This window comes from Clupea harengus, chromosome 15 (genome assembly GCF_900700415.2).
Source record: "Clupea harengus chromosome 15, Ch_v2.0.2, whole genome shotgun sequence".
NCBI classification, from domain to species: Eukaryota; Metazoa; Chordata; class Actinopteri; order Clupeiformes; family Clupeidae; genus Clupea; species Clupea harengus.
The window spans coordinates 1,503,236-1,530,084 of record NC_045166.1 but is presented as its reverse complement, the minus strand read 5'-3'; the positions used below and the strand labels follow the sequence as shown (position 1 = coordinate 1,530,084).

The 26,849-nt window shown below is 45.5% G+C and overlaps 1 protein-coding gene across 6 annotated transcripts in view; it reads left to right on the top strand.

The window, feature by feature from the left end:
* The window catches only part of col12a1b (collagen, type XII, alpha 1b), a 70,678-nt gene that overhangs the window by 30,908 nt on the left and 12,921 nt on the right, over positions 1–26,849 (top strand). For 3 of the 6 annotated variants that reach the window (XM_031581582.1, XM_031581583.1, XM_031581586.2), the window contains exons 24-62: positions 1,008–1,137; positions 1,460–1,596; positions 2,383–2,512; positions 3,454–3,593; positions 3,833–3,965; positions 4,085–4,105; positions 4,781–4,920; positions 6,209–6,338; positions 6,728–6,876; positions 7,392–7,521; positions 7,882–8,021; positions 8,246–8,375; positions 9,222–9,361; positions 10,132–10,261; positions 10,350–10,489; positions 10,936–11,065; positions 11,211–11,350; positions 11,632–11,761; positions 12,300–12,439; positions 12,675–12,804; positions 12,978–13,117; positions 13,644–13,773; positions 14,827–14,969; positions 16,352–16,481; positions 16,918–17,060; positions 17,433–17,562; positions 18,327–18,446; positions 18,657–18,803; positions 18,904–19,020; positions 20,338–20,490; positions 20,598–20,672; positions 21,357–21,496; positions 21,596–21,719; positions 21,944–22,087; positions 22,292–22,456; positions 22,548–22,586; positions 23,127–23,265; positions 24,482–24,624; positions 25,083–25,192. In XM_031581582.1, coding sequence (XP_031437442.1) covers positions 1,008–1,137; positions 1,460–1,596; positions 2,383–2,512; positions 3,454–3,593; positions 3,833–3,965; positions 4,085–4,105; positions 4,781–4,920; positions 6,209–6,338; positions 6,728–6,876; positions 7,392–7,521; positions 7,882–8,021; positions 8,246–8,375; positions 9,222–9,361; positions 10,132–10,261; positions 10,350–10,489; positions 10,936–11,065; positions 11,211–11,350; positions 11,632–11,761; positions 12,300–12,439; positions 12,675–12,804; positions 12,978–13,117; positions 13,644–13,773; positions 14,827–14,969; positions 16,352–16,481; positions 16,918–17,060; positions 17,433–17,562; positions 18,327–18,446; positions 18,657–18,803; positions 18,904–19,020; positions 20,338–20,490; positions 20,598–20,672; positions 21,357–21,496; positions 21,596–21,719; positions 21,944–22,087; positions 22,292–22,456; positions 22,548–22,586; positions 23,127–23,265; positions 24,482–24,624; positions 25,083–25,192 — 5,022 coding nt within the window. The remainder of the gene's footprint in view (positions 1–1,007; positions 1,138–1,459; positions 1,597–2,382; positions 2,513–3,453; positions 3,594–3,832; positions 3,966–4,084; positions 4,106–4,780; positions 4,921–6,208; positions 6,339–6,727; positions 6,877–7,391; positions 7,522–7,881; positions 8,022–8,245; positions 8,376–9,221; positions 9,362–10,131; positions 10,262–10,349; positions 10,490–10,935; positions 11,066–11,210; positions 11,351–11,631; positions 11,762–12,299; positions 12,440–12,674; positions 12,805–12,977; positions 13,118–13,643; positions 13,774–14,826; positions 14,970–16,351; positions 16,482–16,917; positions 17,061–17,432; positions 17,563–18,326; positions 18,447–18,656; positions 18,804–18,903; positions 19,021–20,337; positions 20,491–20,597; positions 20,673–21,356; positions 21,497–21,595; positions 21,720–21,943; positions 22,088–22,291; positions 22,457–22,547; positions 22,587–23,126; positions 23,266–24,481; positions 24,625–25,082; positions 25,193–26,849) is intronic. The other 3 variants (XM_031581584.1, XM_031581585.1, XM_031581587.1) reach the window with 3 other exon arrangements.

Here is a 26,849-nt window from a genome sequence, read left to right as displayed (position 1 = left end):
CGAGGAGTGTGTGTGTGTGTGTGTGTGTGTGTGTGCGCGCGCGTGTGTGTGTGTGTGTGTGTGTGTGTGTGTGTGTGTCTGTGTGTGTGTGCGTGCGTGCGTGCATGCGTGCGTGCGTGCGTGCGTGCGTGCGTGCGTGCGTGCGTGCGTGCGTGCGTGTGTGTCTGTGTGTGTGTGTCTGTGTGTGTGTGTCTGTGTGTGTGTGTGTGTGTGGAACAGGAAAGAGCATGAATGAGCCTGCGCTTTTTTCAGCGGTGTTTCAGGCAAGGTCCACGAAAAAAGCAGACTCTCTGGGTAATGGGAAGGATGAGGTCATGTTGGCTCCCTGCTTCTTATTTCCCCCTTAAGTCATTGAGATGATATGAACCAAACACGATTTGAACAGATGCTATTCTCTGGGAGGATGGGGGGAGGTTTGTGTGTGTGTATGTATAGGTGTGTGTATGTATAGGTGTGTGTGTGTGTGTGTGAGAGAGAGAGAGAGAGAGAGAAAGCGAGGGGGTTACTAGGTTGTAGGTGTAGCTTTTTCTTCTTTTCCTTTTTTTGTTACTTCCTGTGGTCAGGATAGACTCTCTGGAAAAGTGGATCAGTGTTTGGGGACCTGCAGGCCCATGGTGGAGCGGGTGTTAGTTATTTCTGTCCACCAGCTGTTCACGGACATCCTCTTGACAAGCTCTGTCTGGTTGTTGTGTTCATCACTGACGCCTGGTTTCATTTACTTCCTCTCTCCCTCGCTCCCTCCCTCGCTCCCTCTGTCTGTCTATGCTTCCACTCCTCTGTTTTTCCTCCCCCTATCTCCATTTCACTCCCTGAATTCCCTCCTCTCTCTTCCTATCTTCTTCTTCCTCACTCTCTTCTTCATACTCACCTCGGCGCTGCTCTCTATCTCAAACTCGCTGTCACAATGTCCTCTACTCTCCCTTCTTACTATCTGTCTCTCCATCTCCCTTCCTCCCCTCCCATCTTCTCCACCGCTCTCTTCCCCCGTGCCTCTTTCCCTTGTGCAGGTGCGAGTCGGTGCTGAAGTGAGTGATGTCCAGCTGGTGCAGTTGTCCCCCAACACGGGCTACACTGTGTCCATCTTTGCGCTCCACGGAGAGGCGGCCAGCAACCCGCTCACAGACACGGGAGTCACCTGTACGTCAGCCCCCTCTAGCCCCTGTGCTTTTGGAGTTTTACTTACAGAAATCGCATAGCTTTTCTAATAATTTTTTATATTCATCTATAGTTGATTGCCCTTTCAAATTCAAATTTTGCAGATTTATGTATAGATATTCTTTCACGGCTTGTTATATCCTGTTCAGTTCATTGAGTTTGTTAGCATAGCATGTTAGCATAGCATGTAAACGTACTGTATGAACTACAACATTCCAAATAAACAGAGAACAAAGGAACAACAGACCAAGATGACCTCAAAGCTATCTCTCTCTGTGTCTCTGTCCCTCTCTTCTCCCCACAGTGCCCCTGCCCCCGGCAGGCAAGCTGACCATCTCCGATGTGACCCACAGCGCCTTCAAGCTCACCTGGGATGCCTCCCCAGGCAAAGTCAGGAAGTACATCATCACCTACAAGCCAGATGAAGGAGAACTCAAAGAGGTGATGTCAAGAAAGAAACCAACTCCGACATATACAGATAAATTAAAAGCACACACACACACAAAGGCCTCAAGCATCTTGAAGTATCTCTATCAACCAAAGTCACCTGCTGACATATTGAATGGGCTCATGCCTCATCAGTAGACATGAAATCTCATGTTGGATGAGTTCCTCTGTGTTCCCCAGGGTTCTTCCTCTGTGTTCCCCAGGGTTCCCCAGGGTTCCTCCTCTGGGTTCCCCAGGGTTCCTACTCTGTGTTCCCCAGGGTTCCTACTCTGTGTTCCCCAGGGTTCCTCCTCTGTGTTCCCCAGGGTTCCCCAGGGTTCCTCCTCTGTGTTCCCCAGGGTTCCTACTCTGTGTTCCCCAGGGTTCCCCAGGGTTCCTCCTCTGTGTTCCCCAGGGTTCCCCAGGGTTCCTACTCGGTGTTTATCCCCGTTTTCTGTCTTCAAGTCTAAAAACACAAGAAGTGAAAACGAAAGGATCTCATTGACACTGCTGGGGAGATCTGGCTGGTCATGTGAAATGTGAACAGATGTTTTCACAAATGTATGTGTTTGCTTAGATGTTAAATAGCACGAGAGAGAAGTTGTTCACCCCAAGCTAAGTTTTCTTGTTCCTCAGATGCACTGTCAGTCTTTCAGCCATTTTTTTTCCAAGCCCAGAGCGGTTTTCCACAACCGTCATGGAAATATGCAAGCCTCAGACTGAACCCTTTGAGAGTAACCAAGAGTGGGCTGAAGCTCAAATCAAAGTAGGCTAACTTGCTGACACATTTCTAACTGTCAGGTGGAAGTGGACGGCGATGTCACCACGCTGCCTCTCACCAGCCTCCTCTCCCAGACTGAGTACGACGTTGCGGTCACTCCCGTGTACGACGAGGGTCCTGGAAACCCTATGCTTGGAAGCGCTATCACAGGTGGGCAAATATTGATGGGTTGCCGTGGCAACCCGGTTTTAAAGAAACAGCAGTCCTAGACACCAGATTTAGTTTCGTCCGGGCCAGAACATAGGCCAGACCCCTGGTGTGAAGATGTCTGCTGGTGCAGCGGGGAGCGCACCAGCATGGAACTTTTTTTTTTTTTTTTTGCGCACGCTGACCTGCTTAAAGTGTTTTTTTTTCCCCTCTGTCTGCTCTCCTTCCTCTGCTCTCACCCCCGACCCCCACCCCATCCTTTCTCCGTTGCTTTCTCCTACGTCTCGCTGTTATTCTCTAAGTTTATCTGTCCTATCTGTGCTCTAATCTTTCCCCTCCTCCTTCCCCCCCCCCCCCCTGGTTTTGGATGCTCCTCATGTATTACGCCATAGCACTCCTGGCAGTGTGTCTGTCTCCCTGCTATCGCTCCCTGCATGGGGCCGTGCTGCTCATTAGTCCCACATGAGCTGCCAAGCTGTTGTTTTTTAGCCCTGTCACACAAGAGCACTTCCTCTCCACACACAAACACAGGCCGGCACGCACAGCAACACGGAGCATGGCATGCCGCGCACGCCCCACTTTTCTGTTCCAATAAAGGGGGGACGTTTGAACGTGCACCGGCCCCGCAAGCAACACCTCACATGGTCCACAGGCCTGCTGACGCCATTAGCTTGCCTCATCATCCAGGATTCCCTCGTAATCACGACCACTCTGGGTCCTGTTTCTCTCTTTACCTCCCTCCCTCTCTCCCTCCCTTCCTCTCTCTCTCTCTCTCTCTCTCCTTCCCTTACTTGTTCTCTCGGCAGTGTAGTTTGATTCAAACCGTCTTTATTGGCAAGTGTGTTCTTCATGTCGCATATTGCCATATATATGTTCAACCATCAATAAGCTTCAAAGAATGCTTGTGCTCTCTGTTTTCCTCTCTTGTCTGTCCGTATGAGTAGATGTGGTGCCCGCACCCAAGGGCCTCAAGTTTTCGGACGTGACCCAGACCTCCTTCAGAACCACGTGGGAGCACGGGGCCCCAGATGTTTTGCTCTACCGGGTCAGCTGGACCAAGAAGGGTGAACAGAACTTTGAAAATGTAAGTGTTCAGAGCACGTCATAGTTCAATACAGTGCAGTACTGTTCATGGTTGTGAAAATATCATTGTTGTCCAGGAAGTTAACCATACAATTTTCTTACCATTGGCGCAGTTTTTTGACCCACTCAGAAGGGGGATGATAAACAGTGTTTTAAGTGTTAGCGCTAGCTTAGCATATAGTTTTTCCACACCAAATGTCCTATATTCAGACTCACAGAAACTCACTGTGCTCTCTCTAGGCCATCCTAAACAGTGATGAGACCTCTCTGGTCCTGGAGAACCTGGATCCAGACACTCCCTATGATGTGACCGTCACCGCTATCTACCCCGACGAGTCCGAGAGCGAGGACCTCATGGGCAGCCAGCGCACAAGTAAGACACGCCACCCCTTCCGCCGCCACTTCCAATCCCTACTCGCAAACCATTCAAAGAAACGTATTCTGAACTTGAACTCTAATGACTTTTTGTTCTCTTCAACATCTTTTTTCTAGAGCCAAAGAGAATTGCCCCTGGTATGTCTTGTCCTCTGGAATAGGTTACGCTATCATCGTATTAAACCAAAATGTTTAACAGTCATGCAAGCAATGGCGATAAAGTGTTAATAGAAACACACTTTGAGTTGAAAACATCTGCATGCGCATTAATGAGCTCCGGTCTCACGAAACAAAACAAAAAAAAACGCTAGAACGTGTGACTTCTTAAAGAACCGGAGCAAACATTCCACCAGAAACACCGGCTGCCAATCATGTCATCAGTTCATGTCATCATCCATGTCATTCATGTCGTCACTGTGTGTCATCTTATCACTTGTGTCATTCCATCCCACCATCTGTCATCAAATAATTTGTCATCCATCAGTGTCATCAATTTACGAGCCATCAGCTAAACGGACATGCATGTCATATGTGTAACCCGCCTGGCTGCATTTGTATATACATGTGTGTCACTCTGGCCAGCACACACCACCCCATCAGCCCATAATACCCCCGGCTTCATCCAGCTCACTCACCCCGTGTGACCCTTGGGAGCAGCAAGGGGCCTTGGGGGTCTAGTAACCCTCCCTCCACACCTCCTTGACAGCAGTGAGGTTGACATGAGGCTGTGTGTGTGTGTGTGTGTGTGTGTGTGTGTGTGTGTGTGTGTGTGTGTGTGTGTGTGTGTGTGTGTGTGTGTGTGTCTGAACCCAGATCCCATCGGACCTCCGGCCAATCTGCGGGTCTTCAACGCCACCACCACCACTCTGACTCTGAGGTGGGACCACGCCCCCGGCCCGGTCCAGAACTACAAGATCACTTACCAGCCAGCCACAGGAGGGAAGGAGGGCTCTGTAAGTAGGACACCACTGTGTGTGTGTGCTTGTATTTTGGGAATTTTCACTTAGATTATCCTCCCTGTCCGATTTTCCGCAGCACTATCACAAAATGTTTCAAGGCCTACACTAGGCCCTTATGTTGGTAATTATAATAGGAAACCTGCTGGAAAGCTGGAAGCTCCACAGGAACAGCTACGTAGTTATCGTGTAGTGACTCATCTGGATCCCAAACAAGGTCTTTCCTATACCTCTCAGCAACCCCACGCAGTTGATCTCTATTCCATATCTGTAATGAGCCATTTCTGTGGGAGAGTGGGGCCAACTTCACATTTTACTATCCATTGTAGGAAAATGTTGATAGCCCTGGCAAAGACCCCTTCTTTTTCTGTTTCTCACTGTGTTTATGGAAGCATATGGATTCAGGGGCTCAGGAATTTGGCACAGTAATAGAGTAGTATCTGGTAGTATGGTGCTCACCAGGATTACATTACCCTTGACCTCAGGGTCTGTCTCCATACGAGATTTGATTTGATCTCTTCGACATTAGACATACTTCCCATGCAAAAATCTCATAAAAGGCTGTAAATGTAAATAATCATCTATCAGAGGGATTTCAACAGACATTGGTGTGGAGACACAATTGTAATAACAATGAAACACAGCCTTTGTAATCTTGTTGGAATGTGTTGTATGAATTAGGCACTGTGGAAGCATCCTTTTTTTAAGCTTTGCTGTTTTGATATAATCCACTCACTTCATTAGACAAATGTTTATCAACTATTCTTGACCATTTGAAACCCAGTATGATCAGATTGGCTACATTAACAGCATATCAACCAAATCAAACGGTGGTTTGCGTTAGCTATTGTGGCTAATTCATCGTAAACGCCCGACTGTTCGTGACCTCTTAATTCCAAAGTTAATCCTGAAGATATGCCTCTTGCATCAAGGTAATCCTCCGACTGGCCTAAGAAGTGAAATGTTTACTCAATAAAGGCTGCAGGATGTAGAATGGACGATTGGGGAGTCTTCATCTTGTTCCTTTATGAGCTGAGGGAAAATGGGCCTCAATCCCACTGGTAGGATTTGGGATGAGGTTATTCATTCAGTTGCAGATTTATTAGACCTCTGCGGCAAACAGTGACCACATCATGTCAAAATTAATAAACATCCGAGTTGATATACAAGCTCTGTCTTTGTGCTGGGTATGTTTAGATTCCGTTTGCATGATAATGTCAAGTGTTGAACTCTAGCAACCAAAAACACAAAATGACTCAAGTGTTGATTCGTGGCTTTCAAACAGACGCAGGTCGGAGGAAAGAAGAACCAGGTCGTGCTCCAGAAGCTCACTCCTAACACCCCCTACAACATCACCGTGGCTGCCGTTTATCGCAGTGGGGAGAGCAGGGACCTCTCTGGCCAAGGAACAACAAGTATGTCGTCTCAATGTTACAGCACTCATTCATAGCCTTGGTAGATATTAAACGGTCATCATTGAGAGGGAATATGCCCAACAGGAATTTACCGCCCATATCTGGGATGAACTTCTAAGTTGCATGTAAACTTTAAGCATCACCGCTTTGGACACATATAGACTTCAAGTATCACACCCTTAGAAGAAAATATTACTTGGTAGAGCTTTACAATGTTCTGCTTAGACCCCGTCTGATGAAAGACATATGCGATATCAGCTTTACACCAGTTTTGCATGCTGAAGTATTGAGTATTGTAAGTGTAATATTTTCTGATTTTAGCTGTGGTGCTCCAGTAATTCCTCTCCATATTCCGATCCACATTATCACTCTGGTTTCCTGTCATCCAGGACCCTTGGGTGGCGTGCGGAACCTGCAGGTGATCAACCCCACCATGACCACCCTCAACGTGCGCTGGGAGCCGGCCGAGGGCAAAGTGCGCGAGTACAAGGTGGTCTACGCACCAGCCGCAGGCGGGGCAGAGAGCATGGTAGGCATGGTAGGCATGGTAGGACTGTCAGCTTACCGCTCCTCAAAAAGTCACACTCTGCACCAGCAGGGGGTACCCAGCCTCCTCCCAAAAAATCCTCCTTCTTGATGTATTGGGCTGTAATGTGAATGCAAGATGTCCGGTTCTGGCACTCAAAACGAGTCTGACCGGCCTGATTTAGGGCCATGTCTAAACAGCGTGATTGCAGATCTCAGAGAGTCCTAAGTAGCCCTGCATCATAGGGTGCTGCTCCTGGCTAGCTGCAGCTTGAGAAGCTATCCCCCATCTGGCCTCTCCCACGATTATTTCCATCCTCCAGAAAGGTTGCTTTCCAACTCCTGTTGTAGTGATGTATATTGTGTTTGACTATGAGGTACGTCATCCTTAAAAATTATCAGGTCAGTTGGCAGCAACTTAACGTTTTTTTCTCTCTCTATCACGTCCATTCTGTTCCTAACACTGATTGTCGGTGGTTAAAACAGAAGGTCCAAGACTGACTGAAATGTTTCTGGACTGTTTAACAGGAGCAAGTAGCAGCCACCGCCACCAGCACAGTCCTGAGGGGCCTTCAGCCAGACACCCTGTACACCGTTACCCTGGTCCCTGTGTATGTTGAAGGGGACGGCAAGCGCATGTCTGAAAACGGGAAAACAAGTGAGTGTCTTCAAAGCCATTGCTCCCTGGGATGTACAAACAGTAGAACCAAAAAGCAGCGCTATTTTGGACGGTCGTATATTAGCAATCGGACAACGCTCCTCAAAATAATGTAACCCACAAGGCTGGAATGAGTAACTGTTTGGCTTGTCCTAGTAGATGTGATGTATTTTTGATTATGATGGCTCGAAATGGCAATATGGCGCAGACATCCTTAAACAGTCACACTGTGATCTGAACTGCTCTCAAATACACTATATTACGCAACATCTTGGCTTGTGTGGCGAGCTGTGATGTCAGATGATTTGGGACTGGAAGCCAAAGCAGTAAAATGAAAATATTGTGTTTTCCCTCCGCCAGGGCCCCTGGGTGGCGTGAAGAACCTGCAAGTGACTGACCCCACCATGACATCACTGAACGTGAAGTGGGATCCAGCTGATGGAGCCGTACGCCAGTACAAGATCTTCTTCGTCCCTACTGCTGGGGGAACAGAGGACTCGGTAAGAGTATAAGACATTCATATCAAGGACATGGCGATAAACCTGTTATCTTACCCTTACCCTCAACTACCTGATGAACTTTCAACTAATTCGTATCATAATCTAACCTTAAATACCACCAATTCAAAGACATTCCAATTCTCACCTTAAACTGACACCTGGACATGCACAGACCTACAGGATACTATCTCTCAAAGGTAGAATGTCCTTTGTGTTTTAAACAGGAGCAGGTCCCAGCTGCCCAGACAGCTATTGTCCTGAGGAACCTTCAGCCGAACACCCTGTACACCGTGTCAGTGTTACCAGTCTTCCCTGCCACAGAGGGAAGGCGCCAGTCTGAGAATGGAAAGACATGTAAGTAGATCCAACCACAGACGTCAGAAGAGAGAAGACAAATCACTGACGGGAAAATGAATGGGGGGACCTGGAGGAAATCTGTAAGGCTAAACATGGCGGATTTGGAACTGAAAGTCCTGCCCTGTATTATAAAGAACCAAATCACGTTGTGGGAAATGGCATAACTGATGTTTCGTCTCCGCTGCATGCTCTGTTTATTTCCACTGTTGCCATAGTAATAGCCACGGTGTGAAATTTGGTGCATGTGCAGTTAGCAAGTCAAATAAAGTCCTTTTTGAGTGGTTGGGGAAACAATTTTCACACTGTTTATATCAGATTTAAATGCAGATTCACGTGATGTACTTTTAATGTCTGTTTGACCATCCTATGTGGAGTTATGAGTCGCTCCCCATTCATTGAGATAAGAGCCTGACCTTGTTTGCCTGAAATAGCTGCCCGGAGGCAGTTGAGTGGCGAGACTTGTCTATAAGGACTTTGGATTCAACCTAGCCTATCAACTGTCTAACATACAGAGTGAGATGCTACACCGGCAGAACCAGTGAACTGATTCTTAGATGGTTCCCCATGAACAGGAACCCCCAGCCACGAAGGAACCAGTTTCATGTTGCCAAATAAGTCTGTAATGTGAACCATGTTGATTATACTTGGCCCTTAAAAAAGGGCTGAGTGGCAACAGTTCAGGCTTGAAGTGTACGTAGTTAAATATTATCCTCTGCGCTCTAATATAAACATACATTACATCTCATACTTAGAATCAGAGTTCATGTCCAGTTGCCATAGATAGCACAGCAAAAGCCAAGAAAAAGAACTCTTCCGTTGATCTGCATCCCTCTCTTTTCCTAGTGCCCTTGGGCGGAGTGAAAAACCTGCGGGTCATCGATCCAACCTTCACCACCCTCAACGCAGTATGGGAGGCAGCCGACGGGAACGTCCAAGGCTACAAAGTTCTCTACGCTCCCATTGCCGGAGGACCTCAGATAGTGGTAGGAATGTCTCACTCGCTCAGCCTTTAGACTCTCGATCTAGGTCACGCCAGGTCGCTCCCAAGTATTGTCCAAGGTCAGAGAGGGTGTTCAGTGCCGCTTCCAGCATATTTCTCATGACCTAGTTGAATGTCAGTTTGAAAAGCTAGCTGTTGGTTTCAAGAGAGTCAAAGATGAAAACGGAGGCACAGACAGACCTATTCTTCACATTGACAAAGAGCGAAATCCCTCTCCCCATCAGAGAACGTGTAACTCAATCCAAGTCTGGCCATGAGTCTCCGTGAATGACAGTTGGGAGAGGGAGGCTAGCGGTGAAGCACCATCTGTTTGGACGGCGGTTGCTCCATAGAGACCGTGGGAGGTAGAGCTTGTTTTGAGGCCTGCTAGATCTGCTGAGTGAATCTGTATTGAGGCAATGTTCAGCCTGGCCGGGAACAGACAGAGTGTGAACAGCGCTGTAATTTTGAATTTGATTCAATCTGATGAGAAAAAAAGGTTTGGCTCCCCGTATGGAAAAATTGTCCTGGAAGAAATCATCTTTTTAAGAAATCTTTTAATATTCCATTGGCTCTGTTGCTTCTTTGTCCATATACCCTAATGCTCACTCTTAACCTTTCACTTGGTGAGCATTTCTCTCTCAGAAGAAATAAATGGTTGTAATGTCTTCCATCCTACTTGAGGTCACACACCAGGAAATGTTCTGCAGCTGCTGATAGGTAGCTGAGACTGCTTCATGTCTTTCAGTTACAACTCTTCCATCTCTTCAACAGGAACAAGTATCTGAGAGCACCACCACCCTGCTGCTGAAGAACCTGGATCCAAACACAGAGTACACAGTCACTGTGTTGCCAGTGTACGCAGAAGGCGATGGTCCCGAACTCGGTGAAAATGGAAAGACAAGTGAGTTGGTAGCCATGGTTACTTTCTCAGCAGTGTCTAATGTCAGAGACATGGCCTTATTGGAAACCTTTCCTGATTTCTTTTTCAGAGCCTTTGGGGGCAGTCAAAAATCTGCAGGTGATAGATCCAACCATCACCACCCTGAACGTGCGCTGGGAGCCGGCCGAAGGCAACGTGCGCGAGTACAAGGTGGTCTATGTGCCTGCCGGCGGCGGACAGGAGCTCACGGTGAGAGGGGACAGCTGGCAGCTGGGCGGGAGTTATGGGTGGTCTGACATGGCTGGTCATTCTTCAGACTGTTTGAAGCACTTTGTACCACACATGGAGTCACTTGTCACTGACCTCATGTGCTCTTCCAAGGCCAAGCATGACTGGTCATTAAATAATTCACTGATATTAGCTTGCTGATATGTGGCACTATGTCTGTGTGTTTGTGTGAGTGTTAGTGTTAGTGTGGGTCAGGGTTCCTGCTCAGATTTGTTATTGCTTTTTGCGTTGTATTTTTTAATGTATGATTTTTAAAATACATTTTACCAGGCGAAAAAAAACGGTAATTACCAGCTAACGGAATCCCAGGTGTGTGTGTGTGTGTGTGTGTGTGTGAGAGAGAGAGAGACAGAGAGACCAACTCATCTCTCAGTTCTAACCAAAGCTCTGTGTTTTGGTGAAAACAGGAGCAGGTTTCTGGAGGTTTGACCTACACAGTCTTGAAGAACCTCGTGGCTGACACGCTCTACACGGTCACAGTCACCCCGGTCTACCCTGAGATGGAAGGCCTCCCACAGTCTGAGAGTGAAAAGACCAGTGAGTTCATCCAAGAACCTACAGAGTGCTTCACTTTCAGAATAGGCCTATGATTTGGTGAAAAGCACAGATGGAAAAGGACAAGTGAGGTTAAACACTGAGTATAAAAGTACAGATGTGAAGCATCTCGCTCTCTCCACCACAGAGCCACTGGGTGGGGTGAGAAACCTGAAGGTGGTGGACCCCACCATCAGCACTCTGACCGCTCGCTGGGAGCCTGCCGAGGGGGACGTGCGCCAGTACAAGGTCTTCTATGTCCCTGTTCCAGGAGCCGATGAGAAGATGGTGCGTCACTGCATTTCCCCTATGCGCTAATTAGAACGACCCGGGAGTGATGATTTGTTGAAATGTGCTTTCAAAAGTTACGGGAGTGTTCTCTCAACCAAGATATTGTGTTGCTGAATCATTTTCCATTTTTTTAAGTGATAATTCAAAGAAATGTATCTTCAGTATCTTCAGTTACTCTTAGTTCTTTCTGCGGTACAAACAGCTCCACAGCTTATTGCAAATATCAGATTGACATGTAACTTCTATCATTGTGACTCTTTATGACCGGTTGTGTACAGGATCAAGTCTCAGGTGGCACAACCAGCATTGTCTTGCGAGGCCTTGAGGCCTTCACCGTCTACAAGGTGTCCGTGGTTCCAGTTTATGACGTGGTGGAGGGCATACTGCAGTCTGAAAATGGAAAGACAAGTAAGTTTGGATGCTAAGTGTGTCTGACATTCATCTGATATAAACAATCTTCAACCTTAGGTCCGACAGTGGTACAGGAGGTAGAGAAGTCGTTTAGTAATCAGAAGGTTGCTAGTTCGATCCCCTGTCAAAGCGTCCTAGTAGTAATAGTAAGTTCGAAGGCAAACTCCAATATGTCAGTAGGATGCTCTCCCAGATGATCTCCTGAGCCATGCATGTAGTTAATCCTTGAGCAAGACTATTAACCCCTAATTGCTCCTGATGTGCCGCGTGCCATCAGTGTAAATGTAAAATGTGTATACATCCTTGTAAGTCACTTTGGATAAAAGCGTCTGCTAAATGACTAAATGTAAATGTCAACCAAGATTATTCAGTTATCAGTTTTGCCAATTGTTCACTTTTCACTTCTCTGCTCAGGTTGCTAAGCCCTCCTTATGTCTCTGTCTATAGCTATACTTCAGTCCCCTTTGATACCTTTCTCGTCTTACTTTGCATTTTCAACACCTTTCCCCTGTGTTCCTTTCGCCTCTCTTTCTAGAGCCCCTTGGCGGAGTGAAGAACCTGAAGGTGACTGATCCCACTGTGAACTCCCTGAGGGTGAGATGGGACGCAGCTGACGGTGATGTGCGTCAATACAACGTCCTCTATGTCCCTGTTGCTGGAGGAACCGAGAGCGTGGTGAGTAGAACCCTAGAACCTAGCTTGGGAAAAATGCAAAATTTCTGAAAATAGATAGTTTAAACGATTTCAAGTGATTTCTAGTGACTTAGTTGGCACTAACTGATAGTCATCATAGTAAGTTCGAAGGCTAACTCCAATATGTCAGTAGGATGCTCTCCCAGATGATCTCCTGAGCCATGCATGTAGTTTATCCCATTCATCAATTCGGCCCCTGCCTGCCGGTGTCCCACAGGCTCAGGTATCGGGAGTGTCCACTAATACAGTGCTGAGGAACCTGCAGCCAGACGTCGAATACAAGGTCACTGTGGTGCCTGTCTACGCAGATATGGAGGGAAAACGCCAGTCAGAAAATGGAAAGACAAGTGAGTCCATGTGGTTTAAGGAAGAAGTAGTCTTTTTGATCTGTCTCAACCTGCTACCAGCTATCAGATTTTGTTTTGGCTTACTTTGGTCTGAACCGTGATCTCATACGTCAAACACACTTCTTCTGTCCTTTCATCTCTCCTCCCTCTGCCTCCCCTTTCTCCATTCTCAGAGCCTTTGGGCGGGGTGAAGAACCTGCAGGTCACGGACCCCACCACCAGCTCCTTGAAGGTGCGCTGGGAGCCGGCCGAGGGCAACGTGAGGCAGTACAGACTCTTCTACGTCCCCGCATCTGGTGGAGCCGAGGACATGGTGAGACGGCGCTGTGGGAGCACAATACCATTGTTGTGACCTCAGTGACCCCAGGAGCAGGGTGGCTGCAGGCTTCCATTCCAGCTGTGTGGGAACATGCCTGATGCACCCAGTTAGTCCTCTAAATGGAGGTGCTGCTACTTAGTTGAAAAGGGAAAGCTCAGCCACACTGGCCCTCTGTGCATACGATTGCATTCCCCTGATGTCAAGTATGTGGAATCTGTGAAGTAATCTACGCTGGTTTCAGAAAGTAAAAATACCTGCCAGAATTTGGATTCTGCTAATTGAGTAATGAGGTAAACATTTGAAGCTGTATGTTGGGTCACACTGAAAATGTTGTTGGGTCACACTGAAAATCTCCATTTTAGACCCAATCAGACCATCAGAGTTCAGACATAATCTTTGTCTCCAGAAACACCACATCATTTAAGAACTGTAATAGGATTGTGTAGGAGAATGTTTAGTCCTTGAACAGTGTTCAACAGTTGAACAGTGTTGTGAACATGCTGTGTTCTTCTTTGAACAGGAACAAGTGTCTGGAGGCACAACCAATACCATCCTGAGGAATCTTCTGTCTGACACAGTCTACACAGTTACTGTGGCTCCTGTCTATCCTGAGGGCGAAGGCCTTCGCATGTCTGAAACTGGAAAGACATGTAAGTTATTTATTATTATTTACATATTAGCTGCAGGCCTTTGTCCGTGTGAATTTCTAAGTCTTGTCATGCTTTTTCAATGTCTAAGACGCAGTTAAGATGTCAAGAACATATTGCACGTGAGAGTTGTAATTGAAAATAATGATTCAAACGAGATGTGATTTTCTGCCAAATGGCTCAATCTGGAAACGGATCGAGCTTGTTTGGTGGTTGTTCTTTGGGGCTCTGTGGTTTAGTCTTGCTCTGTGTGCCGGTCCCATTTCTGCTTGCCAGGCTAAGTCAGCAGAATCTACTCCAGGGAAGCTAATTGAAAGGAAAGCTCTGATTGCAGCGGAGCATGGCAAAGTTACTGGCCTCATGGTGTCTAATGATTCCCTTCTCATCTGCAGTACTCTACTGAGTGGTTCACATAGGAGGATTCACACTTAGTATTAATGGCAAATTGACTCCATTCACTTATGACTATCATATCTGTACTGTATCATGATACGCTACACAAGATCTGTGGATGGGCTTCTTTTCGTACACTTACAAATGTTGGTTACACAAGCTCATTAATACAAGCTACAGCTTTGTCATTTCCAGAACAATACATCAGTGTACACGTTATCTAGATAAGCCAGTGATTTAAATCGAAATGGACAAAAAGTACCTTTTGGTTACGCGTTAATGTGATCTTTAACTGAGGATATTTAACCATTCTGCAGTAAATCAGTGAATGCACTTTACTGACATCTGCTTCAGTTTTAGTTCTACGGAAAGCAGGAACCCAAAGTTGTGTTCCCCTCTCTCTCCATGTTCTCAGCATGTGTACCATAAAAAGGCTTTGCTCGTGGTGCCTGCTTAGGTCAGCATTCGTCTCCAAACATCATGGAATTTCCTCTCGCTCGAAATTGTGTTATGCCGTCGGAACTTGACGTTTATTTTCTATAGGTTTCCCACAGTGAAAGTTTTTCCGTAACCGAGATCTCTCTTCCTCCCCACAGAACTTTTGGCTGAGTTGATAGTCTCACTCTAACTCTCTCCCTTTCTCCTTCCCCCTCTCCTTTACAGTGCCACGCACCGCTCCCAGGAACCTGAAGGTCTATAACCCCACCCCGAACAGCCTAAACGTGCGATGGGAGCCCGCTTCAGGGCAGGTGCAGCAGTACCGCGTTGTCTACCAGCCTGTCGATGGATCCCGGCCATCTGAGTTTGTGAGTATCTGTAAAAAAAACTTCAGGCTCACCAAATTGCCACTAATCGTGCAATTGGAGAGGAGAGGAAGGAAAGGAAGAAGAGGGGTTGTTTTGGTGGAATATTCACTTTCACAGTCTAGAAAGAGAAGAGCACCTCGGGCCTCGAGTTTTCATGGCCATGCACAAGCCTGGTCGTGGGCAGACTTGTGCTTGAAATGGAGAGCTGGAGAAGCTGGCCAGTGGAAATGCAATCTATCCACAGCTACTATTCCTGCCTTTTGGAGAAAACAAGAAGGCCAGTGTCTCATTCTTTTATAAAGAGTTATCTTGGCTGCAGATTTACCCCCCCTTCTCTGAAACAATAGTTGTTTATTAGACTTGCCGACGTTCAATAACAATGAGGTTGATTTTCGGTTCTGCAGAAATCTTGTTTCTTTAGCCAGTTTCATGCATGAATGCGCATGTCTTGGATTGCGTGATAAAAGATTGAACTAATTGCCATACAACTAGCATTTTACTGTATCGCAAAAAAAGTTGGAAAATACACACAGGCGCCCCATCTGTGAATGTCATCTATGAAAATGTGTTTGAAGTTTTGGTGTGCGAGATCGGAAGGATAATGAGCCTGTTTTAATGATTAGATTTCTCTTTAGTGCAGCTGTAGGCCTAGATAAAAAGAGGGGGGGAAAAAAGAAAAAAGAAAGGACTTTCATGGCAGGGGACCTCCCTTCCTCTCTTCTCTTCTCTTTTCCAAAGTGGTTGCCAGCCCAGCCATCTATTTGTAGCACATCTATGAGCGACTGGATGTCTCTGGTTGGTTCACACATGTGAGCGGTCTAGCTGTTCACACCAGCAGGTCCGTCAGCACTTGTCACCTTTTCTCTCCCGCCCCGCGGGGCTGAGATTAGCCTGAGCCAGGGGGAAAGCCAAAGACTATTAGATCACCTGCATCAGTCTTGGGGCTTCTCTGGGACGGCCCGTATTGCACGCAGTAGTACCCCAGTGGCAGGGTCCATGTTGACACACAGAGAATAGGACCCACCATGCTCATGAAACTCAACATTGGATCGGGTACTTTGCTCTGTTCAACCCTCCCTTCTCCTCCCCTCTCCAACATAATCCAGAGTTGACGGCCGTTTGCAAACTTCCAAAGCAGTTACACTCACAAAATTATACTGTTTATTTAGCATTTAACCTCTGCGGGCTTTGTTTGCATGACATGTCTATTTGAAAATGTTATCTCACTCAGATCACGTAAACAGGGGATTAACAGTGAGATCATTATATATATTAGCAGTGCCAGATTAGTAATGGCTGCCGGGGTTAAATGTTAGCAGCAGAGAAGCTGTTTTGTCTGACCTCTAAGATGATAGCTAAGTTTGTGATCCTTATCCACTCAGGCCCTGGTCCCCGGAAGCACCCACAATGCCTTCTTGGGTGACCTCATTCCTGACACCTCGTACTCCGTGACAGTTGTGCCTATTTATGCTGATGGAGATGGACCGTCTGCCCAGGATAATGGCAAAACATGTGGGTTCACTTGTCATTAATGTATAAATTAGTTGAAAGCTGCTGCTGCAATGTATACAGCCAGTAGAAGAACCTTTTAGGGCCTCGCATGCACACCAGGCCCGACGCACTTTCATAATTACTCTTGGCTGGTCCTCATAAACCATCTCAAAACAGAACTGATGAGCTGCGAACAGGAACTGTCTTAATGATACCACATGTAGTCTACAAGTTTACATGTAGCCACGAATCAAGTGATGTCAAATCATCGCCATATATATATATATATAGATATCTGGACCTCTGTAGTTTAGTGGCTTTTTATTGTTAGATATGTTATAGACCTGCTATACACGTGTAATAGACATATCTTGATTGGCTTGTTGAATGTGTTGTAGATCTGTTGTGGTTATGTACTGAGTATGATGTCCATGTGTTTAAAATGTGACATTTCCAGTGCCTCGTGCTGGGCCCAGGAACCTGCGTGTGTTTGAGGCGACCACCAGCACTCTGAGCATCGGCTGGGATCACGCTGAGGGACCGGTCCAGCAGTATAAGATCTCCTATGCACCTCTCACAGGAGACCCCATTACTGAGTTTGTGAGTATCATTTCAGTTCAAACAACATACAGAGGAGGGTTCATTCATTTCACCGTCTCAAGTCATTATTAAGAAATGACTTCATATTCATTTGAAATGTGCGTATATTATTCCTGGGATAGCTGACTAATAACCGTAAATGGAAAACATCAGAGCGAGAGCAGTTGCTCTGGGTTCATCCAATGACTGAAATAAAAAAAAGTAATTTGTCCAAATGTTCCTGGCTCTAGTGAGACATGGATCATTCCTCTTTCTTGATTGCGTTCCTCATTTAAAAAAAAAAAACAGCAGCATTTGGCAATATGTCTTTGTCATGTCATGGATGCTGGCCTAGAAGTAACCAAAGCAATACCTGTCCTTTGTTTCCCACAGACTGTTGTCCCCGGAAACAGAAACAATGCCATCCTGCAAAACCTTCTCCCTGACACCCCCTACAACATCACTGTGGAGGCCGTTTACGCAGATGGAGCTGGCGGTTCTCTTGTTGGAAATGGACGCACAGGTGCTGGAAAGCTTGGCTAACCTTTTGCTTGAATCATACAACTGATGTTGTAATCCTCAACCTCATGTTCTTGAGGGTAGCTTTAGAGGATCGGCTCTGCAGAATGATGATCTCTTAATATATAGAAAGAAGCACGGTCATGCTTGGCCACATTGATACATTTAAGTCTGCTAAATGACTAAATATAAAGGATTTTTTTTTTCAAGGTGGCACAAGGAACCAACAGTAGTTGAGCTGGTACGCCTCAGTTACTGGCCTTCATTACTCCCAGTTACACAAACAATAGAAACCTTATATCTTGGCTCTGAGCGAGACAGTAGTCCTGTGCCAGGGAGCCTGCATGAGGCCCTGAGAGTGAGACAGTCCTGTGCCAGGGAGCCTGCATGATGCCCTGAGAGTGAGACAGTCCTGTGCCTGCATGAGGCCCTGAGAGCGAGAGAAGGGGATTTGGGCACGGGTCGCGGAAAACATCACACTGCAGCTGCCCACCACCCAGCTCCCTCAGCAGGACCAGGAGAAAATAAAACCCCCTAATCTAAACACTCGTATTACTCATAATAGTCTTACAAGCTCAGCTCAGGGGAGGAACAGCAGCCATTCTTAGGCCCACGGTGAGGCAGCCTTACCCAGCACTGTTTTGGTGAGGAGTTCTTGTTCAGCTTTCAGAGACAGGGCACGGTGCACTCCTGTGTGTATTTCTGGGCTAACCAGCATGACTAATTCAATGTTGTTGCCTGCTTGTTCTGCTCTTGTCCCAACTGCAGTTGGTCTCCTGGAGCCTCGCAACCTCCGTGTTTCGGATGAGTGGTATACCCGATTCCGTGTGGCATGGGACCCTGTGGCTGCACCCGTGCTGGGGTACAAGCTAGTCTACCAGCCAACCGGTGAGCTTTCGCACAAGAATGTTCTGTGAAATAGGTCTGGCCCTCCAATGTGTGAAGTTTCAGCACTATTGTCTTTTTGTTTCTGTCAGTGTGTAATGACACCCATTATTTAGATGTGTTATCTGCTGCTGAAAAGTGAGTTACAGAGCAAATAGAATGCTGTGTGTTGAGTGCAAAGTTAATGAAATTGTTGTTCTTTGGCCTATTTAGAAAAGGATGATTCACTGGAGGTGTTTGTTGGTGATGTCACTTCATATACCCTACGCAACCTGCTCCCTGGCACTACCTATGATGTCAAAGTCTATGCTCAGTATGATGCTGGCACGAGCGGCGCCCTCATTGGACAAGGAACCACATGTAAGTGTAGCTAGAGCCTTCATCATGGTGCCCTTGGGCTCTGGAGAAGAAAGAAAAGGCTTAAAGATGTATTTTTGCCATTTTCCCTCTGTTTTTGCAGTGTATTTGAATGTCACCAATCTCGAGACCTACAACGTTGGTTATGACAAATTCTGCGTCAAATGGACACCACACCGAGCTGCCACTTCCTACAGGATAAAGTTGAACCCTCTTGACCGTAAGTCTGAAAGACATGTCTTTGGAACAACAAACTCTGTCAAGTTGCCAGTTTATCAAATGTCCCAACACAAAACAGTTACAAGCGAGAGTTTCCTGAAATGTGTTCAGTGCCGTTTCCAACCACCATTCAGCTACGTCTCAGTCCATTGGAATGCCATTGTATAGACCGCTTTGTCCGTGTCTAAGCTTTAAAGCTTTGTTTGTCTTAAGTTAAGTTTGTGTATATACCTCGGAGACGGATATGTAACATTTTGAATACATCCTGCCACCAAGTTTTTAATTAACCAAGGGGAATAGCACTTTGTAATTAGCGTCTGGCTTTGAACCCATCTGTTTCATATTTACACATAAATTTGCGTTGCAACTCTTAAAAACAGGAAGCACTGTCTTTGAGTGCTGGGAACGTGGTAGTGATTACACCCCGGGCAGTGATAGTTTACCAAATGAAGAGCTTTTTGTATATTTTAGTGAGCATGCAGAGGCAACTTAACAATGTTCTCAGGAGGGAGAACCATGTGTATGCTTAGCATGCTAGCAGTTTAGTTAGGACACAGTAGGTGGTGAAAGTCAGCTGAGTGACTCAGGTTGGTGGTGAGGTCAGGTTTATTGCATATATAAAGATCCTTGGGCAAGGAGGTAAAGAGTTAGTTTAAGTGTTGATGGGCAAGGAGTTAAAGAGTTAGTTTAAGTGTTGAAAGTGAAGGCACAGACTTAGGGCTTTGTGTCTCTCAGATCCAATCTGTTGCTACAACCTGTAGCTGACCACCTGACAGTGGTACGGTCTTATGACCTGCACACATTTCCTCAATTCCTGACACTACCACATTTGATAAGATAGAAACCTGGACTATTCAGGCAGATTCCGCTAGGTTTATTACCAAAAATATCAGGGTTAGCCATTATCAGCTATAAACATCTGGATTACATTTACCAGAATGGAAACAGCTCATACATGCTATCAAGTATTAGTGTTTGGGTTGATAATCTGGTATAGTTATGGGTAATTTCAAAAGGTTGAAGTAAAGTTTATATGGTTACCAAGGCCTTTGTTTGTGGTTAACGCTTGAGTTTTAAGACATTTGGTATAACAGTTGAGATTTGTATATGCTAGTTTAAGATGACACAAGCACAATGTACCACCAGAGCCTTTCAATTAGCTTGCAATAGTTGAACGTTTCTTTTTGTCAGCCTTTTTGAAACGTGACATACAAGGATAGGTCTTATTAACTTGAAACATAGATTAAATGGTGAAACTCTACTTTTAGCACTGTCAAAGCAAGCAAAAAATGTAATATGCATTGTGTTGTTTTCTCAGCCGCAGCCAAGGGCCAGCAGGAAATTACCATCACTGCAGCTCAGAGTCAGTACTGCTTCGAAGGCCTTTCTCCAGAGTCCCTGTACAGCGCTACTGTGTTCGTCCAAACCCCCAACCTGGAGGGCCCTGGAGTCAGTGTGAAGGAGCGCACATGTGAGTGGGTCACATCCTCTCACGGTATGCAAGAATGGTCTGGTGAGCCAGAGCCTGCATGTATTCATTCGTTTGTTTGTTTGTTTGTTTGTTTGTTTGTCTTACAGTGGTCAAACCAACACCTGTCCCAACATTGCCACCTACCCCTCCCCCTCCTCCCACTATTCCACCTGGCTGGGCAGGTAAGCTCAGACATATCCAATTTTGCTATTCAGGAAAACTGTTTAACCTTTAGTCTGGCAGTGGTTGAGGGCAGAAGAGTGAGTACAGAAAGTTAGATTATGAGTAAATGATCTTGTATGAATACCACCAGAAAGGGGTTAAATTGGCATGAGCATCTTCACATTTAATTCGATACTTGTAGCACCTGGTTAACATTCCATATGCTGTTGTCTCAGTTCAAGCTTTTGTTTGAGCAAAACTCAAACAGACCATTCTAATGAGTCAAGATAAAAAATGTTACATATGGTCATGTTCGAAAAAGAAAGTGTTGAGAGGATATCAGAGGGATCAGTTGGTATGCCGCTCACATGAGGGAGACATTATCTTGCATATTCGCCAGCTCAAGTGATCCAGAGGGGAAGAAAAGAAGCCATTAAAAGCAGTTCATTTTCAGACCTTCTGGTCACCAAATGTGACTTGTTTTTTATAGAAAATGTGATCAATTAAACCAGTAATTGGTGTGCATAGGTTCAGCATGTCCGTTCAGTCTCATTGGGTTTGTTTGTGAGATTCCAACGACCTTTTTTTGTTGTTTGTCAAGAAGCTGACTAATTCAAATCAAACGTTGTGTTGGTCCTCACGCTTGCTCTAAGGAGAAAACCATGCCAGAGTTGGCCACAGTTCTTTTTTTTTTTCTGCCACAGTTTGCAAAGGTGCCAAAGCTGACGTGGTCTTCGTCATTGATGGCTCATGGAGTATCGGAGAGGAGAGCTTTCTCAAGATGGTGAAGTTTATCTTTAGCATGATTGGAGCTTTTGATGTCATCGGTCCATCAGGAATGCAGGTGTGTGACTCAGTAAAATGATATAGCTGCTGCCGTGTTAAAAGACAGTTCAGTTTTGTGTGACTCTCTAAACACCTCCCCCTATTTCTATGGTAACAGGTGTCAGTTGTGCAGTACAGTGATGATGCCCAGATAGAGTTCAGGCTAAACTCTTACAGCAACAAGGGTTCTGCTTTGGCTGCACTGGGGCTCATTAAATACAAGGGAGGAAACACTAAAACAGGTAACGTCCGCTGTCATCCAAACATTCCCTCATCCAAGTCAGATATTTTCCAGTCATACCTCCCTGTGGATAAAAGCCTAAAACATTTCCCCCCTTTTCTAGCCCTGAAATGCTTAGATGACATGACCTCATTACGTAGAGTGGACTTGAGCTGAGCTTTCTGGAACGAACCCTCTGAAATGACCTCTCAACCAGAGGAGTTTGTGTGTTTTCTTGTTTCGCAGGAGTTGCTCTGAAACATGTGCATGACAAAGTCTTCGCTTCGGACAGTGGAATGAGAAGAAATGTTCCTAAAGTGGTAGTAGCCGTCACAGATGGGCGCTCTCAGGATGAAGTAACTAAGTCTGCGGCCAAACTGCAGCATGCTGGTAAGATAAACACAGACAAAGTGTTGTGTTTACTGGGATTAGTTGTCTTAATAGTTGTGTGGGACATGCCTTTTTATTAAAATGATAGCTTAAGTGAAAATTTGGTATCAGAGCCAATTGACATTTTTTCATCTAGATTTTGGTGTTTACGTGTCAAGAGTGACCCGATGCTCTGTGTCATAATATTGTAATTTCTCCCATCAGGGTACAGTGTGTTTGTTATCGGGGTGGCAGACGTGGACTTTGTGGAACTTCAGAATATTGCTAGCAAGCCAAGTGAAAGGCATGTCTTCGTTGTGGATGACTTTGATGCTTTTGCAACAATCCAGGACAATCTTGTGACCTTCATCTGTGAAACAGCCACATCCTGTACGTTTTCATCTCCTGTATAATGAGATATCTTGTCAAGGTCCACTGTCAAAATCAATATACTGACACCATTTTCATGATCTTCTTACAGCCTGTCCTTTGATCTACCTGAATGGCTTCACATCACCAGGTGCAGTCCCTTAATCATCTTCCCTGTTCGCAAAAAAAAAAATGACACATAGAAATGAGTGCCCCCCATGCTCTCCCATAAGAAAAGAAAATCTAAAAAGTGATCTCCTGTCTCCTTAGCTTTTCTTAGACAGCAATGAAATTAAAAGTGAGATTTAGGCTTTAATCTCTGTTTCTTAGATTTCTATGAGGACCAAATTTCTCCTATGGTGTTAAAGGAGAGATCTGAACATGATCACAAATCATGCTCAGTTTTTACTAAATGTTAAGACATCTTAATATATCTCCTCTGTTGCTCTCAAAACAACTTTAAAGTTTGGAGGTGAGGCACAATGTTTTACAATAAAGTGCATTTAACTAGCATATGACAAGAAGACTGTTGTAGAGAGGGATAGCTAGGAGATATTTATGTCAAGTATGGTAGATTTTTACCATAAAGTGCCTCATCTCATTTCTGTCTCAAACTGTTTCTCCTCAGGAAATGTAGGGCTTGAGAGTTTTTTCTTCTTCTTATATTTCCCACTGTCTTCTTCATTTTCAGGCTTCAGAATGCTTGAGGCGTTTAACCTAACTGATAAGATGTATGGTTCCGTCAATGGCGTCTCCATGGAGCCAGGCTCCTTCAACAGTCACACCGCCTACAGACTCCACAAGAATGCTTACCTGAGTCAGCCATCTTCGTAAGTAGTTCTGGGCTTCCAGAATGCAAATCTGTTTTCCCCTGATAATAGGTAGCTGTGACCTCTGCATAGATGGAGAAGAACCCTTTGACATATAGAGACTTCTGTGATGAAATTAGCCACCCTGATTTTAGCTCAAATTAGCTGACCCCAGTTTTAATTTTCAGGTTAGATTTCAAAGAATATATATCTTGTACATATCAAGTACAGATATGTGAGAGAGGAAACCATTCAGTCTTTTCCTTGTTTGCTTCGGAGACTGGTGGCATTCAGTGACGTGTTATACTGGTTTCAGAATCAGTCAAATGACTGTTTCAACATAAACTAGCGAGCATTTGTCAAGGCTTTGCAGACTCTAGATCACACTGCTGTCCAAGGTGAACTGCAGGAGGTTTCATGTAATCTGAGAGTGAGCTAATCCCATTTCACTGCAGTCATTGTAAATTCTTTCAGGCAATTTTGCGATGATTGATATGTGCCTAAACAATGCTCTGTGGAGCCATTACCTTCTTATTGGTGCTTAATGATTAATGATGCCTGCTACGCTTTGCACGAGGCTTTCATTGACCGATTACCCTTGGAGCACAACAATGGTGTAAACAGCAGGAAATGTCTTGGAAACTGTTATGTCTGGCAGCAGATTTGAATTGTATACAGTGTGTGCATATATGTGAATGGCTCGAGCATGATCTCATGCGATGAGCTGGGATTGATCACTGACATTCCCAGGAAAGGCTGAGTCTTCTTTTGGCCGTCTGGTGTTTCTGACATGATCCTTCTTGCCCAGACAGACAGTGAAAGCTCACTGCCATCGAAACTAGGTCAATGGATTTACAACACTCTGATAACTTAAGAGAGGCTGGCTAAGCTAACAGGTCATGACATTTGTAAAAGTATATAGGTAGCCTTGGGGCACAGTTCTACTTCAGTTCTGCTTGCCTTTGCAAAATAGGATTTCTTAAGAAGGATGTGGTTCAAAGCCTTCCTGGGTCTCTGTTCTGTAGTTAAAGAGCCATTTTATAAGGTAGCCCTTATAAAATGCCCTTAGAAATCATTACTTTAAGTTTTATTCAAGGTTGGGCTGGACTTGAAGGAGGTGAATACTCAGACACTGGACGCTAATGTTTTTAAGTAACACACCACACTGCTATATACATGACCAAAAAAATGTGTTATAACTTGGTGACCTGGTATTTGTACTGACATCCCTTCACAGAGACATCCATCCTGATGGCCTTCCAGTAGGGTACACAATCATCCTCATGTTCCGACTCCTACCGGACTCCCCTAAAGAGGCTTTCGATATCTGGCAAGTGTCGGACAAGAACGACAAGCCTGAAACTGGAGTCACAATTGATCGTAAGTCTGCCATCACATACTCCCCCATTTTCTGGGACTGGCAAGATAGTAGAAGAATAGAGTGAAAGTGAGCAGCTGGGGCTTTATGAGGCTTGTGTCTTCTCTGGTTGGGAGCCCTCTTCAGAAAGAGCTTTTCAAATGGGTCCAAGCCCTCGGGGCAATCTCTGGTGTTTCGTGGCAGTTAAACGTGGGCAGGCATATTCTCTGTCCTAGACTCAGCCAGGTCCTATTTGGAAACAGCTTTGGACGGGGTAGTGTTGTGAAGGGATGCAGGTTTCACACGTCTTTGCTTGCCATACTGACAATTGTTTGCTGGTGAAATGCTTGCTGTTAGTTCTGTTTCCAGTTTCGGAGAGCCTTGTTTTGTGATACTGTGTCTAATAATTTATTTGGAGTGCTGTCTGAAAAACAAACAAAAAAAAAACAACTTCCCCCTTTTTCTCTCTCTCTCCATCTAGCTTCCAGCCAAACAATATCGTTTTATAACAAGGATACCCGTGGGGACATCCAAAGAGCCACATTTGATAATGATCAAGTGAAGAGAATGTTCCATGGAAGCTTCCATAAGGTAAGACAGCGCATTCACATAGGGGATGCAATTCACATGTTCCTCATGCACATAGGGTGTGCAGTAATTGGACGGACTGTATAAAGCCGTGGGCCTAGCAAACAGGGGGTGGTTTGCATCAATCATATTCCTGTCTCAAGGACATGCTGATATGGAGAATATTGGAGAATATTTGACATACCAGATGTTGTGTTGTTACAGGAGAGATTTTTGCCCCAAATGCCGTTATGGGCATGAGTAGCAGTTTTTTTATGTCATAGGTGATTTATGGAGACTATTTGTTCTTTGAAGTTTAGTGAAATATGTTTTTGTAAGTGTATTGTAGGCAACTGATTGATATCACATTAGGATGAATAATAAAGTTGTGAATCTGTCTTTCGTCAAAGACAAGTCATGTACAGGAGTTGGAAGAGGAGTTGTAATAGTAGTTGTAGAATAGCTTCGCTTGGAACTGAGTTGATCTGGAACGGGATGTGATATATGACTGGCACTTCCATACCAAACAAACACACAGATACAGATACAGACATATACACACCCACCCCAAACATGTAAACAATCCATGAATCATATAGTAAAGGCCAACAACATTCTTGTGATTGTGAACAGCAATCGACTACTGACAGCTGTCTGCAGGAACATGGAATATCATCCAAATTGAGCGATTTAGAGAAAGAAAAACGTTCATTCAAAGCTTGAAGTGGTTCCCTTTAACCTTCTGGGGTCTGCAGCTCTGTTTTGTACATGGCCAAGTCTACACAGAGGCTGACCCCAGAATGGATCCGGCCCACATCCGGGGCAGATCCGGCCCAGTTCTGCTCAAGGAAAGGGCTACACTCCAGAGTCTATGCTCTCTGGGAATGTTTAGCAACCAAATGAGGCTTTCATAAATCAATGCCAAAAAGAGCAAGTATAATGGACGTCATGCTGTGAATCTTTACGAGGTGTGCTAAAGGGCCCCATCATTTAATCAAGGTGAAGATGGAAGTGAAAAGCAGTAAAAAAACAAAACAATAGGAGACAGAACAAGGCTATGGGACACAATCATTTACATGAGGCTATGTGTAGGACTTTCATCGCACTCTTTCACAAGAATCCATAAGTCCTTTTAGGGAAGGCCATTAAAAAAGAGCGGCAGTTGCTGCTGGCGCGGAAGGCTGGAAAATGTTGGGTCACTGCTTTAGCTATTAAACAATTACATCAGAGAAGCAGAGGAATGCCAGACCGGGGGGGGGGGGGGGGGGGGGGGGGGGGTGGGTAAGTCCTTTTTTCTCTCCCTTTCACTCCCTTTCTCACTTCCCCCAGTCACTCACCTCTCTCTCTCCGTCTTTCTGTCTCTCTCTCTCTCCTGGCTCTGTGACTGTGTGTCACCCCCTGGCTTTAAGCCTGGCTTGCGTCCGCTGCTTGTGGTAGTTGACCACAGGGGGAATACTTGTGGTTAGCTCAAGGGGTGCGGTAGATCACTTTCTGTGGTTTACCTCCCAGCGTTTATGTAGACGCTGTATCTCTCTAGCTCAGCTCCCGGCTCGGAGCAGGCTTCTCACAGCCAGGTTCACCCCACTCAGGAGACAACCCACTCCCCCCCCCCCCCCCCAACTCCTCCAGGCCAAGCACCACCACTTAGCCATGTCACCTCCAGAGCAGGACCTCAGTGCTT